Raw genomic sequence first — 19,140 nt, forward strand, 5'->3', positions numbered from 1 at the left:
CTAGGGTTGTAGAAACAATACTATGTGGGATTGCTAACCCAGAAGGCTGAAGAGGAGAAAACAGGATCACTGCCCTGGGCCTCATCATACCTGTTAGCACTGCATGTGCTCCAAGCAAATTTGTCACCCGAAGAACTCATGAAGGGTGGAGAAAGATTGCTGGTACACAGACTAAACGCTCTCCACACCACAATCATTCACCCAATCTTGAGATATTAATAACAGGGAAAAAATGATCAGGGATACTAAGAAGCAGCCTGAGTCAGATTATTGTTTTATTTTAAAATCTCAGTTGTTTTCAGGGTTGTTTGTTGTTGCTGTCATTGTTTTTTTGCTTTTTTGTTTACTAGGTTGGCTTTGTGAAATTGTTTCTTTTGGTTCAAGACCCAAAATTTTAATTGCCGCCTGCCTTCTGGCTGCTCTGATGAGCTCCTTTACAGTTCTCTTATCACCACAAGGTGGGATATTCAGTAACAAGAACATGGTGTGGGTTAAGCACCAAGCAAATAGCAAAAAACCCCACAGAGGGAGAAGCTGCTTGCAGCAAGCTTGCACAGGGAGCTCTCAGAGCCTCATCAAAGGCCCATGGTTCCCACAGCAGGCAACAAAGCAGCAAATCTGTACTGGACATCACCAGGCCACACAGCTGGCTCTCCAGCAATGGGACTCTACACCCCTTTCATACTTTGCATTGGTGAGAAGAGCTGGACAGGCACATGCTCAGGTGAAGCATTTGGCAACAGCAACTTGGAAAAAAAGATAAGGAAAAGCTGAGGAGGTGCATCTCTTTACGATCAGCATGTACTGTTCTCAAATACTTGCTTGTTTACAGCAGGCATTTAGTCACTGGTGCTGGACCTCCTCCTCTTGCACCACATTGGGGTTTCCCATCTGCACTGATGTTTGCTAAGAGCCAGTCAGCATCAGTTAAGACAAAAAATAAAGAGAATTTGCCCTTGTTTTCAATTTGTTAAACAGTCAGTGCAGTGTAGTCCCACTGCCAGGCTTATTCAAGACAACACTTGCTCTTCTCCATATTCAGTAGGATTATAGCAAAGTCAGTTTTCAAAAACATCTAAAAAGAACAAAAGCTGGCAGCTTTTAAAACATATGAAAAATCATTTGAGAAATGACTATAAAAACTGCCTGATTTAATTAATAAAAATAATCCATACAGCAGGATCCATTTTAATGATCTTTCTCACATGCAAGCGTATGTACCAAATAAAACTTAATTGCATTTCTCAAAAGTGGATACGCTCCAAATCTTAAGAAATCATATTTGTGAACCTTATTTTTCCTCCAGCTGCCCTCAGGTTTTTCCAAGCAATAGTATGGCTGAATTTCAAAAAAGATTATGCTTTATGAATGTTACTGAATACATGAATTTTAACACTGCAGCCATTAACACCATATTCTGCTGCTGCTGAGACGCACGACAAGTCTAAAAGCACTTGTTACCATTTCTGCTCCCTCTCTCACAGCAGGCAGCAGACATATTTTGCAGCAAGATCTGTAAGTGCAAATCTCCAAGCAGTTTAACATTTTGTGCCTCCCTTCTGGTTGAAGTGACACCGCACTTGATTATGTAAAACCTATTTGGAAAATGGGCTCTGAATTGGAAACAGCATACAGTCAGAGGTAATTAGATTAATTACTTTACTAACATATTACTTAGTCATACTAGTGACTTGCTGAACACACCAATCAAATGGTTAGATAGCACAAAAACAGGACACTGAGAATTCAGCACTGCTGGGACCAGTAATCCCAACATGCTTGGCTTTATTACATGACGAGATGTTTCTCATGGGCAATCCTTAGTAATTTGGGTAAAGCATCTGGTATTAGCAGCAAAGCTAGAGAAAACTCCACCAGTCATTGGTGCCTAGAAGAGGTAATGACCATACACATAGCTGGAAAGAATTTAAGTGTTACATACAGCCTTAAGGTTTCATCATCAAAGGCTGTTTCAAGCACAAGTATTCCAATAACAAATCAGATTTCAAATAAGAATATATTTCCTGAAGTAATATTTCAGTTTTGCTTCTGTTTTCCCTCCTAAACACCTTCATACTAAATGTTTCATTATAAAATTCAGATTCTTTTTACTCCAACAGTAATTTAATTCATGCTTTTTACTTGCTCTCTCTCGCTAAGAAGAAAAATCACTATAAAATCAAATCAGACTGCAATTGTTTCTGTAATATCTTCTTGTGCAAAGGATCTGATGAGTGAATAAATAACTGAATACACAGCAGCTGAAGACCAACTTAGCAGAAATACTTTGCTGATTATTAACAGCCTAAGCAATCAGTTACCATAACCATGGAGCCCTGAATATTCTTTTTGCTGAGACAAAACTTCTATTCAAACTGTTACTGCCTGTAGTTGAAAGACTTCACTGTGTTACAAGTGCCCTGGGAAAACAGGAAACCACCTTTGGGCTTTGCAAAGTTTACAGATAAGCACAGCAGTGATTACCCACAAAAACGTGTTTCTGCTCTAGAGCAAAAACTTCACTCATCTTGCAGTAAGGGTTTTTACATTGTTGTTTAATGTCTCTGTTAATGATATGGAGGAGACAGAATGCGCTCCCTTAAAATCTGCAGATGACTCCAAACCAGGAGAAAGAGCAACCACATTTGCAGGCAGAGCTTCTGCTCAGAGAGACCTAAACAGGCTAGAGCAATAAGCTGACAAAAACCTCATAAAACTCAACAGGGACAAATGCCTAACCCTGTCTCTGGGAAGCAAAAAAGTCCTAGCGATGATACAGGTTGGGTAGTGGCCAACTGGAGAGCAGCTCTGCAGAAAGTCTCTAGCAGGACAACAAGATGTTCTCAAGCCTACAGTGCGTCCTGACATCAAACACGGCCAACAGTGTTTTAGGCTGCGAGAAGTTGAAAATAGACTGAGAGAGGTGATTCACTCTTACTAGTTGGCACTCACTAGACTGTATCTAGAATATTGCGTACAGTTTTGGGCACTGCAGTACAACAAAGATACTGATGAACGGGATTGAGTTCAGTAGGTGGTCACTAAGATAGACAGAGGTGGGTTGGGGACACCTTTGCCTGCAAGGAGAGGCTGAAGAAGCAGGACTTATTCAGTGCAGAGTCCTGCTCTCATAACTTCAGGTGAATTAGTACCTGCCCACTCATACCAATGGGGACATCACCAAGCCAACAGAACTAGCTGTTTTGCAGTGGTGCATTGCATGAAAAGACAGTTCTTACTGGATATAGAGGGGAAAAAGTCACAGAGATAAAACAAGCATGAGAAAAAAGGCATCACAAATCCAAAACATAGCATCATAGAAGATATTATGAAGAAAATTAACTCCATCCCGGCCACAACAGTACTAGCAGCCAAGAAAGTCCGTAGAATCTTTTGTCTTTGGATGTGTTCAAAACCAGGCCAGGCAAAGCCCTGAGTAATCTGGTGAAAATACAAGCCCTGCCTCGTGCAGCAGATAAGACATAAGAATTCCAGGGGTCCTTTCTGGTCTGACTGGCCTATGATTCCATTAATCCCTTAAGTCTTCTCCACTTCCACATACTGTACTACAAAAAACCCAAACCTGAAAAAATCTCTGACTTCATTCCTATCACACTAGCTTTCAAAATGTCATTATTCTGTACCCTTCATGCAACCTGAAGTCTGAGTTTATTGATGCTATTACAAACCACACTATCACAAAGAAAGTGGTGCTTTTCCTATTTCACAGGGAACTTGGCATACTCTGTATGATTACAGAAGGGGAACAACACAGCTTATATTTCTGTTATCTATCTCAAACAGCAGTAAGTGATGGTTGATTCAACTTCATGGACAAACAAAACAAGAGGGTCACACTGTCAACATCACATTCTTAAGTTGATGGAATGAGTTTCGTGCACGACCTTCTGCTGGTAAACGAGGAAGATAGTTCTGCACCAGCTTCAGATATTAGAAAGTAGCTTAAACAAACAAACAAAAAAAATGCAATTTTTGGTTTCTGATATGTGGTAGTAATGACTGCCACAACTACTGATAGTGTGAGCTGCTCTGATTAACAGGCAAAAGGTCTGCATCATATCTCTAGTCCTCCTTGTGAGAGCACACAATAGCCCCGAAGTCTGTGTAGCGCACTTGCAGCACTGTGTAAAATTCAACATTTTTTGTGAAATATTTTATGTAAATATTACTGCTTATTAAAAAAAAAGAAAAAGCCCACTCTACTTTAGGACAAAAAGCGTTCCTCTTCACTCTTCATTTACAAGATTTAAATTCACTGAACACAGCAACAATAAACAAGTGCTGGCATAAGGTGGTGGTATTTTACTAACTGATCAATTCAAACTTGTCTGATTTTCTCTCTCTTGTACAAATGAGTCATTGTGGACAGAAATCAAGTCAGGATTAGCACGCAAGATCATCTTCCATTAAGATCAGAATCCTTACCCCAAGGACTACGCTAAACTGTAAATTACATGCAAATACTGAAGGCAATATGTTAAAAGAACAATTGTTATTTGCACAGACTTTGGGCTCAGAAATGCTGCCTAGTGCCTAAGCCTAGTCCACACTATCAGAACATTGATTGTTTTATTCTAATGTCTTTTATCTGGTCAAAAATTTGAGAGAGTGAATGGAGTAAATGGATTTTAAAGTAAGATGAATAACCAGAAGGAAGACAATAAACTGAACAAGAACAGTAAATACATCATATTATAGACCTACAGCAAGGATGACCAAATTAGATTGAATAAATCAAGAAGAACCACTGGGATGGAACATTTTGCAATGCAACTGAAAAGGTTAATAAAAGCTTATAAATTAAACGCTCCGTAGATTCCTCTCCAAGTCAAGTGTCTAGCATCAACACTGAAAAAAGTTTAAAGGAAATGAATCTGTCCAACATAAGACAACACAAGAGTGACATTAATGAAATCAAAAGCAGAATATTTTATATCTTGACGTACATTTGACAGAAAAAGGCACCACACTGAACTGAAACACTTCTTACAAGTTCCCACAAAAAGGGAACAGTAAGCTGGTCAAACTGTTTCATATGTGAAACTCAGAAGAACCCATATTCTATTTGGATGTAATTACACATGATACCAAGAAGGGGACTCCTTTGAAGGTAATCAGAATCAGATTTTGAAAGCCACAAAAGTGCAAAAGATGTTCACAGCAAGCCCCTCCCAGAGGTCTGCTGGGATAGTGATTGTGCTCGAGCACTTCTTACACCACACATGGTTATTCTTCTTCAAAAATTGGAACCTCCTACATCAGAGAAAAGGGTAAAGTGAACTGACATCTCAATTTAGCAAAACAAGCACTTTGACTCTCAGTTGGCAAAACTCATTTTCTGAAGAACTGCTTAAAGCAACTCCAATGAGTTCTTCAACAGATTTTTGCCCAAAGGTGCTATTTTACCCCCATTCAATCTCCAGCTATTCTAATCATGTGATAAACACAATCTTGTGGGAATAATGGCAAATTCTGCATTAAAAAAAAAAAAAAAAAAAAAAGGAGGGGGGGGAGAGAAGGAGGGGGGAAGAAGGAAAAAAAAGGAAGTAGAAAAAAAGAATTAAAAAGAGGAGGCAGCTGCAAGCATCAGCATTCCAAAAATCATCTACAGATGAAAGAGGACTGCCTGGGCATGAGTTAGTCTGCATTACCTGGTGTGACGTACAGACCAAGACAACAGAGCAAAGACACCACTCACACTCCTTCATGTTGACAATGGTAGAATTTCAGGGCAATAAGAAACCTCAGAGAACTTAGAATTCTCTGTAGATGGGGGGAGGAGGACAAAGGGAAAGAGGAGGCTTCTCAAAGCATTTGTGAGGCTCAGAAAGGCATTCTCCCTCTTCTCCAATTCCCTTATCTCAATTAGCTGGCCTCAGCAGAGCTCCTACTATTTTAGAATACATTTTTCTTAAGAGCTTTACATCTGATAATGTGAATAAAAATGTTCTAAATTGATTCTGTTGTAACAGACCAGATAACAGGAACTACATGTAGCCAATTGTTCGTACATAATACAAATGGTATTAGAGTTTAAGTTAAAATTACATATTGCATTTTTATTAGAACTTTAAAGCTACTTTTGAAACACCTTGACATAGGAGACACATTGTAAATTATGAGGCCAGTTACATAACTGAAAATTGAAATGAAACTTTAGAACTGCCTATAATTTTACAAAGCTTAACATAAAGGAGAGGTGTGAGAGACTTCAGTATTACTCTTTTATAATATGCCAAATCAACTTGAGAGATATTTGTTAGCTAATAAATGGGAACAAATGAAGTACCAAAAAGGTCTGGGTGGGCTACAGAAAAACTATTAGATTAAGATTTAATTAAGGCTTTAATTAAGATTAAATCAGGCTAAACATCTCATTTTCCACACTAACAGAACAAAACAGAAAAGAAAAAAATTGTATCAGGATGTTTTTGACTTGAAGAACAGAGCAAATGGCCAGGCAGAGGGGAAGTCCACATTAACTAAAATGAAGTTTGATCTAACTCTCCCCCAGCCTGAAATAGGAAAAAAGCTACAAAAGATTTATCACTTCACTTCAATGCTCTACAGCAGTAATATGGCAGTGATATACATGCTACATCTTTTATTTTCCAAGTTCCCTCAATTTTTAAAAATATAAAATACACAGTAATTAACAAAAAATATTCTGAGTAGCTAAATGATGAGCACAGGAACCTTATATTTTCAAAAAACTGGGAATAATGCAATTCAGATTGACTTAGGCCAACCCAGGTCAATGTTTCTCTCAATAAGACAGGCCCCTGCCCTTCCCCAGCCTGCCCTCCCCTTCTCCAGCCTGCCCTCACAGTTATCACACCTATAACCATACTATCAGCAAGATCAGGGACTTGAGTTTTTAAATACCTTCTACTGAAAGGCAACTTGGGGATCATTTAGATAATTAGCTTGGCTTGTATTTCAAGATGTTTGGCTGCCATTCTTGGGTTAACAGGAACAAGCTTCAAGAGGGAGGTTGGTGGACAGGCAGTAGAAAGACCAATCTACATCCATCAAACTCTGAATGCTCGCTTCCATCTCTGCTCTAGAAAAGCATCCTGAGATGGCTGCTGGCACCACTCTGGTACTGCAGACACTGTAAAATGGAAACCCTACCCCAAATCCTTCATTTCTTCCCAGACTGAAGTAAAAATGCACGATTCAATTCAAATTTGGTCAGGTTATGAAACAGATGCAATAAAAATTTCCTGGCATACAGGGAGCAGAATTTGAGGTTGACTGCAAAACTTAGAGGGGATTTCACTCAAAGAAAGCCTTCCTGAAGGCTGTTCTAAAAAAAAAAAAAAAAAAAAAAAAAAGGAAATTACATTTAAAAAATACCACCATGGTATGGCTAATCTTAAATATTCAATAATCTTATAACACATTAAGAACACACAAGAGGGGAAAAGGATAGCTTGAGAAAATAATAGATACTCAGAAAGTGTGTCCTAGGCTTAACTATAATTAAAACACATCATATACAAACCAATTCAATGAAGTACAGCAAACAGAAAAGCTAAAATGAAAAGCAGACTCCTTCAAGCCATGCAGGATCAAACTTCCTAAGAAGTAGACTTTCCTTATGTATTCGCCAGAGCACCTTCTGCTGAAAGAAGTAGAAGCTGGTATTACTACAGAGCCAAAATTAATTTGTGTTACCAAAATTAACTTTGATATCAAGTTGTTATGATTCTATTTTCTGACCTAACTGCAATGATCTAATAAAAAAGTAGGGTAATTGAAATATTTTACCCATCAAGAACTTTCTAACAAAGCCAACGAGAGTAAAAGGTCAAAGATCTTACCGTAGAAAGTAAATAATTTCCAATAATCATGATCCTCATTCATTATCCCTAGCACAGGTTTTTGCAGCCTTTCAGTATGTCAAATTGAACAACTAGGAAGCATTTTTAATTGTCAAGTTAGAATCACAGAATGGTTTGGGTTGGAAGGGACCTTTAATGTCACCTAGTTCCAACCCCCCTGCTTTATGCACGGACATCTCCCACAAGACCATGTTGCTCAAAGGCCCATCCAGCCTGGAGGTTAAGTGCATCAGCTTAAGTACAGAGCTAAACAATAACTCCTACCTTAAAAAAAAAAAAAAAAAAAAAAAAAAAAAGATAAGTACATTTAAAAAAAAATCTTGAGTGGGAAGAAAGTGAAACAAAACTTAACAGCAGGTTAAGAGGAAAAACTAGGACTTTCCTTTTTTAAAGATATTCATACATTCTAATAAAATCAAAGTACTTTGTATTAGCCTCGGGTTCACATATTCAAATGGAATTAAAGTCCCCTTTATGTTGCCATAGTGATCATCATGAAAAGTTTCCATTTGATTCTGAACATATTGAAAAAACCCATTATTTATCAACCTGGAGGTCAGAAGCAAAGCTCAAGATTTCTAAATAAAGTTTAGATCCACAGCAAAAGCTAAACAGGGAACTACTGATACATTTGTTAATACTGATGAAAACACTTAGAAGGAAAGACTATACTGCAATCACTGAAATCAGTAGCAATTCCTCAAGCTAATTAAGTATTAAAACTATTTGCTTTTATTTTGTTATCATGTAGGCTGCTGGTATTACTAAGCACTATGCTGGTATAATCTATGCATAAATAAATGGAGTTTAGAAAATTTAGGACCATGCTGGTCATTGCTACAGCCAGATTCCACATTCCACCACTTTGCTTACAACAGGCATGTTTCTTCTCAATTAACCCAAGGAAGGCACAAAGATGGAAAATCATTGTACCGTTCTGGCTCTGGATCAGCCAGTTCCTCTGACTCACACAGGAGTGCAAGAAAGAAGGGGCTTGTAACTCAGCATAACATATCCTGGGTCTGCTGGAAGGGGACTGGACACCTGCTATAGGGTTTCAAGGCACAGCAGCAAACAGTGAAAGCAAAAAAGACGGGGTGTATTATCAAGGGAAATCTCAGTGAAGACTGAGCCTTTCAGTTCCTCTGTCAGCCATCCACCTGTAAACAAGGTCAGTAAGCATGAGCGTCTCACACAGACTCAGAAAGTTTCCTTAAAAAAAAAAAAAGATACTACTTTTCAGCTTTTTTTGGACGAGTGGCAGGATGGAGGGCTGTTTGCTTGAGTCTGCTCAACTCTTAGTGGACAAAACTTGTACTCAAATTTGAAAAGTTTCAAAAGAAACAAGATTTCACGTTTCCCATTGCAGACATTTTCTACATGAAAATAACAAGCTACATTTGAATACAAAATGTCTCCTGTCACAGTATCTTATTTTGTAATCACTGACTATTAGTACAAGTTTTCATGTGAAAGAGTAAAGAACCCAAGGGGAATTCTTGCTCACATGACAAAGATGCTTGCAATTGCAGCTAAGGGACTAGAAGTGTCGAAGCGTGTTTGACCTTCAAATGTCAGCATGTTCATCTTGCACAGATTTTGGATATTTACACAACTGTGAAGTGCTGTAACACTTACCCTAGGGACACAGTCAAAGAACAGCAACAAGCCCTGCCGCCTCTGAATCCCAGCAGGCTACTTCATGGGGACAAGGCTGGGCATGAACTTGGCCAGCACAACATATATCTTCTCTTGTCTTGAGGCTCTCAGCAATGTGATATGATGAAGTAATGTGTGATAGGCCTGAGCGACTTCCAGCACTCAGTGCACAGCCCCATAATGCTGCCATGCCTTTCCCTGCCAATGATGGAGGACTTATCCTTTCAGAGCAGCTAAATGCCAAGATGCTGTGCTGTCACATCTAGCTTTATCAGCCCTTTTTGCCTGAAGGGCAAAGCGTCCTTTATGAGAAATACTTCACTGAAAATTAACCAAGTTCTTTACAGCACTTAAAGTCATTTTACTAATTCTTTCTAAGGTTACAGATGAACTCTTAGAAACAAACTTTCACCAAACAAAAAACAAATACTGTAGGTTATAATATAGTAAATTATGAAACATTTTACTGCGTTCTTCAAGCAACCTACACTTTACAGAAAATCAACTCAAGTACAGTAAAAGCAGTTGTTGAAAGGCTGCTCATACTCTCGAAGGATAGCTCCAGTATTCTCCTGGAGACTGGCAGCCCATGGCACAGACAGGCACACTCTGCTGGATAAAGAACTGGCTGGAGGTCCAGTCCCAGAGAGCAGTGGGGAATGGAGTTAAATCCAGCCAGTAACCAGTCACAAGCGGTGTTCCCCAGGGGTCGGTAAGCCCAGATAAGCCCACAGTTGACACAGTAGCACAGTTATATTCTATGATTACTCCCAACCTTTTTCCTAATAATCCCTAACACTACGTTGTTGGGTTTTTATGACACTAAAGAACCAGTGTTTTCACAGAGCTATTAATACTTTAAGTCTCATTCTAGAGTGGTTAGGGGCTACTCAAAGTATCACCATATCTAATAAAATAAGATTAATTTATTTTACGCTTCCCCCATGTACACTGTCTTTATTGCACAGATTTTCTCCTGCCATTCTAGCTCCAGTGAATCAATATCAGAGAACCACCTGAAATTCTTAATAGTTTGCCTTTATTAATTATACCCTAAATAGCTTTGTGACATTAGCAAATGGGTCACCACATAATTTACCACCTTTTCAAAATCACCCACAAATACTCTGCATGTCTCAAGCATAAGATCTGATCTCTTTGAGATTCTGCTATTGACCTTTCTCCACCTTGAGGACGGACCATTAATTCCTAGCTTTTTTTTCCTTCCTTATTTAGCCATATAATAGTTTTCTCTTCTATTCCATGGTAGATTAATTTCTTTAATAGCTTCTGGTAATGGACCTTGTTAAATTTCTTTTGAAAAACCAAAGTAGACACACTATCTATTGGCCTATCTACTCCTTCAAATAAACGGAAGTGCCTCTTCCTCAATCTCATACTCAGTGGCAAGCCAATATCCCAAGGTGTCTGTGCCCTGCCTCTCCCCAGTAGAGTGATGAAATCCACTTTTTATCATCTTCCTTAGAAGATTTTAAAAATATCCAGTGACTCCCATCACTGACCCCTCCTTTGCAGTCATTAACTGCATCAAATCTGCTAGCAACACTCAATCCCCCTGAGAACAGAACATATTTAGGAAGAGCAGAAATCTGTGGGAAGATGCTCCATATGTAAATCAATTTAACGACACGTGACAGGATGTACATTTCCCTTCTCTCCCCCTCCCTATCTTTCCTTCCTGACCAGGCGAACAACACATTTTAATTAGCAGAATTCTCCCATGGCAAAATTAAGTACTTTATTTTGGAAGAAACACCCAAAGAAGGATGAATCATCTCTGTGGCAGCACAAAGATCCTCAGATGTAAAGTTCCCGTTTTGAAGCTGGGTGTGTACAGTGTACAAGGTATGAAACTTCTGCAGTGGCTTCACACATTGTTCATGGGTTGCAAATGTGTGAATGCACACTTAATCAAACACGTGCACACTTCATGAATAACTGTTGCACGTATAGTTAGACATACGTGCACACTGTTTCAAGACTTTTATAATTTGAAGCCAACTAGTAACTGATAATTTTAATTTTGAAGCTTCATCCAACCCTTTTGAAGCATCATCCAACCCTTCTTCAGCCTTCCACCTATAAAATAGGGCTAACAGTCCTTACCTCATGACCTCTAGGATATTAGAATTGTCTCCAAGGTGCCCATTTAAGATTAGAGGACCTTCAGAGAAGTAACTGATTTTTGCCTTTAGGCAGGATTTGAACAGCAAGCAAGGGAGAAGGCTGCATGATGACTGAACAGGATGCAGAAACAAAACACCATGCAGCGCATCAGGATTACAGCAGTGGCTGAGCACTGGTACAGTCCCAGACTGGTCAGCCTAAGCTCACGGAGCTTATGAAGCTCATGGATTAGCTTTCCATTTTCCAGTTTTTGACATTTTAACCACATGACACTGACATTAACATTTTAACCATAGCAAAGCTCTCAGAAACACCTTTTGTGGTAAGCTCATTTTACATAAAGCACTGCGGATAAAAGAGGAATGTCTGACATTCACATAGCCCAGACGGAGTCAGAAGAGACAGAAACTTGGTCCAGCTAGGATCGGTCATTCAAGAAGAAAACTTAATTTACCTTCTCAAGCTCTTACACATCTCAAAACAGCCTGGGCTTTTTAAACTTCTTTTTTTTTTTTTTAACTACAATTTTTACTGCTTTCTTTAATATTTGGCTATTAACAAGACCGTTGCAAATCAGTGACTGCTTCCTGTGAGCTGCTGTTCAGGTGTATACACTGCCTGCTCTGGTTTCCCTATCACATTTTCAAGTGATAAATGAAGCATTTGCTTACCACACTTATTTAAAAGGAATTTATTGTTGCTGCTTCAGGAGTAGATTTGTAGATCTGTTACGTTCACAACATTAGAGAAGATTTTCCATTTTGACTTATTCCACAAATCCATTTCTAATTAAAATGTACTCCAGTTACTAAGGAAGTAAAACCTGCGTACACCCTAAAAATGCACAGAAATAGAAGAACTCAGACTTACTCCTGGTCTAACGCTGTACAAAAGTAAGATACTTTACGTTTAATTATATGTAAAGGTGCTCTCTGGTCTCTGCTAGCAGGCTAATTTTGCTTCATCTCTTCACTTCAACGTTTCATCATCTCCAGCTCAAACTTGGCTAAGAAGCAGCTGAATCAACGCTTGGCACAAGTGCAGGCGCTGTTACTGGCTGAGGAAGATCTCACTTGCCTGATGAGAGATTGCATTCAGGATTTCTCTGCCCACTCCCCATCCCTTCCTCTAGTGAATGGTGCTTTGTCCCTGAAGCATGCCAGTACCACATTAGTGGTTTATACAGTCCTGCTCCATGAATAAAAAGCTTGGAAAGGCACTACAATAAACCAGGAGATGATGCAGCTGCTGAGAATCGCTATGAAAAGATAAACTTGTTGTCGTTTGTGAAAATGGTCAGTAAAGCCAGCTGATGCTTAGCAGCCACCTTCTTACTACAGCAGCTGACCATAAAATTCAGGTCAATTGAGTTCAGGTATATATGGAAAACCATTTCTATTCAATAAAGCATGTCAGGCCATGCTCTTAATTACACCATTGCAGAGCAGGGCATTCAGGAAGACACTTGATGAATTGAGTCCCCATATTTTGCTGCAATTAGCTGAGCAGCGAGAGCATGGCAACAGAAGATTCTTTCTGCTGGCATAACGCCACGGGGCTCCAGCATGCCAGCCAAGTGTGGCTATGGGCCTGTACAGGGCTTGGCGAGGCAGCCTGAGCTATTGCTGCACTGCAGCAGGAAAAGCTGCATGCTCACAGGTCTCGCTGTTCCTCAGATAATGTGCCCAGCCTGCACAGGCAGGGCTCTCCTGCCCACCAGCATCGTGTCAAAAGCACCACTGGCAGAAGGAGTATTGTCCACTATGGAGCAAAGAAGAGAGATTACAGGATTTCTCTCAGCAGCACTGCAATGTGTAGATGTGCCTCTCGTTTCACTACAGATTTATCTGCCCATGGTCTCATTAACCAATTCAGACTGTCAGTCTTCGAGATCTTCTCCCTCCTGTCAGCTAGTGCTGTCAGAAAATCTAGACGTGAGGCAGTTGTGTAGGCTGAAAATAAGCACATCTTATATTTTAGGATAAGAGTGCAACACAAGGCTTGTCTGCATGACTCCCATGGCTGAATGGAGACTGAGGCAAGCTAGAGGCGGGACACAGGGACAGGCAATTAATGCCATTCTGCTGATTAGTTACTCCATGGAGAAGGCAGTGGAGAGCTCTTCCTAAGTGTCTGGAAAAACAGCTTGCCGTCACAGCTGGAAATAGGTGAGCTATGCAGTGGGCTGAGAGAAAAGAATTGCCAGTACTGCCAGGCAGCAGTGGAAAACAGGCATTTCACATGCTTTAATGAACAAATCCCACTGTTAAAACCACAAGCGAAATACCACATGGACCAGAACAAGTTGCACTGTTAACTACATATATATTTATTTCAATGATAATTCCAGGCATAACCCTAGCGTTCACTCTGATATAACTGGCTAGGCATGTGCATCAAATCCTGTGTATGCTTTTTGTCTGATATCAACAAGTGGTTAACTTTACAAGCTGTTAGAGTAATAAAGCACGACAAAGTAATACATATTTTCAAAGATGCTTTTGTTAAAACCAGAAACAGAAGTCAACATTTCACTACATAACCAAACAGCAAAATATACTGATTGCATCACCTGATCCATTTGTTTACGAATTGTAAGTAATCAAAGTTTGACTGAGAGAGACTACATACTTAATGACATTTCAGTACACCGGGATCCTTCTTCAAGAGCTGCCTAAACATACAGCACTTAACAGCATACCTTAAAGGAACAACAAAACAGTCACACATGAACACACAAGCATTTTACACAGGACAGTTAATCAAAGCCCTGGTAATTCCCCTTCACCCCACATCACTGGTGGATATCCACAAACATCTATGTAATTTAGCTTCTCCTTTCTCCCCAAGGCTATGGTGCATATAATGAGCAGATAGGCTAGGGTATATTTCACCAATAGTTAATGAAATGCCATCTATTCAGGAAAGCGTAGCCATACATTTATCCAAGGTTTTAAAAGAATGGCACCGCTGGGACAAGGATGACTGTTCCTGCAGCAAGCCTGGAAAATGGAGTGAATTACCTCATTTCACAGCCCATGTTACACAGATTCACCAGCTGCTTTTTCTCACAGGAGATGTGAAGAGAAAACAAACCAGAACTGCTCGTCTACGCTGTCCCCATGCACGAGTCCTGCCTTCCTGCTGCTTCTACTTTTAATGAGGCCAAAATCATAGCCAGAGTATCTTCTAGAACAGTTTAAAAAACAAAGTGGTAATCATGGCCTTATTGGCACCACTTGCTGAAACCCTGCAGTAAGCTTATGTCACCATTTTGGAGCACATGGACTTCGCCTGCTTTCTGCATGCTGCAGGTTTGGAGATGCCAGCACGCACAGTCGCAGACAGTGCCAAAAAACACTGCAGATCTTTAACTCCACAGCCTGCTAGTCTCACTGCTCACCATCTTTGCCTGAACACACATTTGTGATTATGCCAACCATCGTATTTCTCCTTCAAATTGCACAATGTAACCCTTTAAACTCTGTAATTAAAAAATCTCTTTTGAATTGTGTCAGACTGCTGTCAAGACAGAAAAAAACAAAAGAAAAAGAGGAAGAGCAACCTAAATAGATTCCTATTTCTGTCATAAGGTGGGTAACAGCTTCAAGCTATAATAAGCACACCTGAAGATGTCATTTTCTAAAAACATGAAGATAAAAATAAAAACACCGTTGCACCAAATGCCTTTAGTATGTTCACAGAGCTAACTAGAATTCAATCAACAATTTCCTTTTCTCCTCATTGAACTGACATTGTACAGTAGCCCATGTCCCTGGAAGCATGCAAGAGAGACATCACGAATGAAATTTATTGCATGAGAACATTTTCCCAAAGCTTGTAGTTTCAAGAATATTGTCAAGCCCAGCACAACAGCACAAAATCTCATCTTGAAAATAAATAAAAAAGATACTGCTTTTCTTCTTTGGTTCAATTAGAACATTTGTAGTCACTGCAGAAGCACATGGCTCATTCAAGTCAGAGGCTGTCATTTTGCCTCCTTTAATTACTGTCTGCATCCTTTAGCTGCATCCGCTCAAGAAAAGGAAATATGAGCCTGTGCAATCTAACAAATCTTATCAATATTACAAAACTGTATTGCTACAAACTGCTACATTACCACACAAGAGTCTTGAAAAGAAAAGCTAATAGAGCAGTCAAGTGCTACAGTGATACATGCTCTACACACCTCACAAGACTGAAGATCGGAATGCTGACTGATAATGAAGATGCTCTGGCCTGAAAGCAGACATATTTCTGTCACTCAGTCTTTCTAACCATTTGTGGAAAACAAATATCAAGACGGAAGAAATGATAAGCTGACTGAAGATTCTGAAGGTGATTTTCACATCAATATAGTATTTTTAATGCTAGAAAATGGTTACTGATAAAGAACTTTTAAAAAGTTTTAATAAAGTTTACCATTAAGTCTTGAGGGAGGGAAAAAACAAAACAGGAAATTATGCTTATGCAACTCTGCCATCAGTTGTTCATTGGCAAGCTTTTTTATGGCATTTCATTTCTTATTAGTTGATTGTTGTTTACATTAAAGGTCTCCTTGTACTAAGATTACTGCAGAAAGGTTACAGACAGAGCCTTACTTCTGAAGTTGTCCACTACCAACCATATCAAGGGTAGCAAACATACATATAAAGAGATAATAAGATCAAACTTTAAACCTATATAATAAGAACAAACTTTAAATATATGTTTATTATTTCAATATTATTATTTCAATGTATTTAAAACTATATATATATATATTTAATATTGAAGAGGCATTATGACAAGCAGTGTAATACTTACTCAAACTGCATTATTCAGTAATTAAAAAATTACACTTTGTTTTCCTTCCCCTTTGAGATTTGTGCTCTCTTCACAGCGCCTGTTCATCATACCACCAGCTTTACCACCATGAGGGCAATGAGCCAACAGGAAAGGACTTTCCCTCTAATGCGCTTTTATTGCATGAAAGACAAACCTGTTTTACCCCTTGAGGGACCGCAGATAACAACCAGAGCATTGATGGAGAAATAACAGATACTGGCAACCATTCCTCCAGTGGATATAGCAATGTGGCCACTCTTCCCCTACTACTCCCACAAACATCAGCCTCAGCTCAGGATTTTGTTTCTATCGGTCAGACAGCAAAGAGTATGATAGGAGAAGGATTTCAAACATCCATAATGCAGGCAAACACAACTGCATGAACTTCGGTCACAAAGAAATCTGGCAAAAAATAGCATATATGTTTTTTAAACATAGAATAAAAGTTAAAGAGCAAAGTATTATTGGAAATGAGCTACCTAAATGCCTTTAAAATTCTTGCCTTCAGCAAGGAAAGTCTCACTTGCTACCTAAGATTGCAGACATTTAACTCTTGATAAATTTTCATTTCAAAACAGCAGCTCAGGAAAAGTATCTTAAAAGTCCAAGACCAGTTCATCACACCTGGAGGCAACTGCTCATAATGCTGTTCATAAATTTATGAACTTCCTTCTAAATTACTAGGCTTCTTACTCCTATTCCTTTTACCGAGAAACTACTAGAGCTCCTTGCCCTTGCAGAAACTTCCCTGTAATTTCCAGATTAAATTTATTCATGGTCAATTTATATTCATTTGCTCTTGTGATGACATTGTCTTTTATCTTAAATTAAGTTGTAAGTTCTCCAGGGCTCTGACCAAATTCACATCAATATGCAGAGTCCTCAGCATAATACTTCCCTGAAAATAACTCAGAGCTTTAGTTATGAATACAATAAATAATAAAAATTAGACTTTGCACATCCTCTAGTATGTTTTTTCATCACCTCTGTAACATCATTATATTACATTCTGCAATTTAATGTTCAAATAGATTCACATGAAATTTGATCAAATAGGTAACACTGAAGCCAGGTGAGACTGCAGTTCAGCCCAACAATTATCTTTCTCTAAACGTTCACTTGCTCTACATGCTAATCCTTATTTTGACTATGGACTACTGAAGAAAACGCAGCAACAAATGGAAAGATGACCTTTTAAACATCTAACATCAAAAAAATTTGGTGTAAGAGTAATCGACATAATACATGCAAAGGTTTGGAAAACACTCAGAAAGTGGCAGGTTCTTTCATACAATTGAATTTTTTGGTAGAGGAAGATCTATCCCTGCAAGAAAACATCTTGAATTTGGGTAGCCCTTGAATGCCAACGCTTAGAATAGTCTTGTCATTCTTATCTGCAGTAGCATCAACAAGTACATACTTAAACACTGTGGATCAAGAAACACATATTTCATATTTATAAAATCAAACATCAGATCTAGAAACTTTACTGAATCATTTTTTCCCCTCATACTTCTCAGTACCTATTTTTCACATCTGTTGTTTTGCCTTCTTAGCAGTCGTGTGTCTATCTGTCACCTTGCAGTTCTGGTGTAATTAAGTTGGCACATTAACCCTCTCTGTATCAGGTACAGGGTGCTACTTGTCTGAGCTAGCCTAACAAATGAACAAGAATTCTAGAAAGATTGCATATTTTCTATATTTTCTTTCGTTCATTATTCATTTCATGGAATAACTAGTCTGAGATGCTTCCTAGAAAGTGATTTTAACTGCCCCAGTATAACAGGACAGAAACTCCAACTTTGAACTCTATGCAGCCAAATCCATGACATGATACAAACAACACTGGTAAAAGCAGCAAATTCAAACAGCTTGTGGAACAATTTCAAGAGAAAGATGTGATAAGAATATTAATGAAAACACCAAATCAATGTGATTTTCAGTTTCTGAATGCTGATAGGAAGCTAACAGAAGTTAACATATGTACCAAAAAACCAAAACAAAACCCCCAAACAACAAAGAAATGAACTTCCATCCACCTAAGAGTCAGGAGAAAAAAGCAAGTTATTGCTTAAAAAAAAAAAAAAGCTGCAGAAAAGAAACGGGATTTCATAGTGCTTTTGGCTTTCAAATAGAAGTCAGCAGTATATATACAGGGAAGAGATGGATAGCTTATAACAAAGACTTGTCTATGTGGGGGAAAAGGAGAGATTATAGTGACAAATTCTGGGGAGTAAGCAGAAGCCTGGTTTGCAGTCACTCATGAAAACAGAATCAGGAAGAACAAGATCATTTTTTCTCTGTTTAAGGTAGCTTCAAAGGACTTGACAAAAGACAAAACCCTCCTCAGAAAATACAGCAATATAGAGAGATAAAAAAAATAGTTTTGTAGACTCTCATGAAGAGATAGAAACATCAAAAAGCATGAAAAAGACCACCACTCACCCAAACACCTGTAGGGAACCACAATATGTGGGTGTCCATTGCATTGCTTCCACCCTCTCTTGCACCAATTCTGGATTGTAACCGGCTGGTTGGCTTCGACAACATTGGTAATTTGCAATTCAGGGTAAACCTAACATTAAAAATATAAAAAAGGAATTGAAAAATGTTACCACAAATATGCACTCTGGGTCAC

The 19,140-nt window shown here is 38.8% G+C and overlaps 1 protein-coding gene across 2 annotated transcripts in view; it reads right to left on the reverse strand.

The window, feature by feature from the left end:
* Positions 1-19,140, reverse strand: part of LOC125703482 (amyloid beta precursor protein) — a 202,892-nt gene that overhangs the window by 114,091 nt on the left and 69,661 nt on the right. For both annotated transcript variants that reach the window (XM_048968045.1, XM_048968035.1), the window contains exon 3: positions 18,948-19,077. In XM_048968045.1, coding sequence (XP_048824002.1) covers positions 18,948-19,077 — 130 coding nt within the window. The remainder of the gene's footprint in view (positions 1-18,947; positions 19,078-19,140) is intronic.

Source organism: Lagopus muta, chromosome 1, assembly GCF_023343835.1.
Source record: "Lagopus muta isolate bLagMut1 chromosome 1, bLagMut1 primary, whole genome shotgun sequence".
Taxonomy (NCBI): Eukaryota; Metazoa; Chordata; class Aves; order Galliformes; family Phasianidae; genus Lagopus; species Lagopus muta.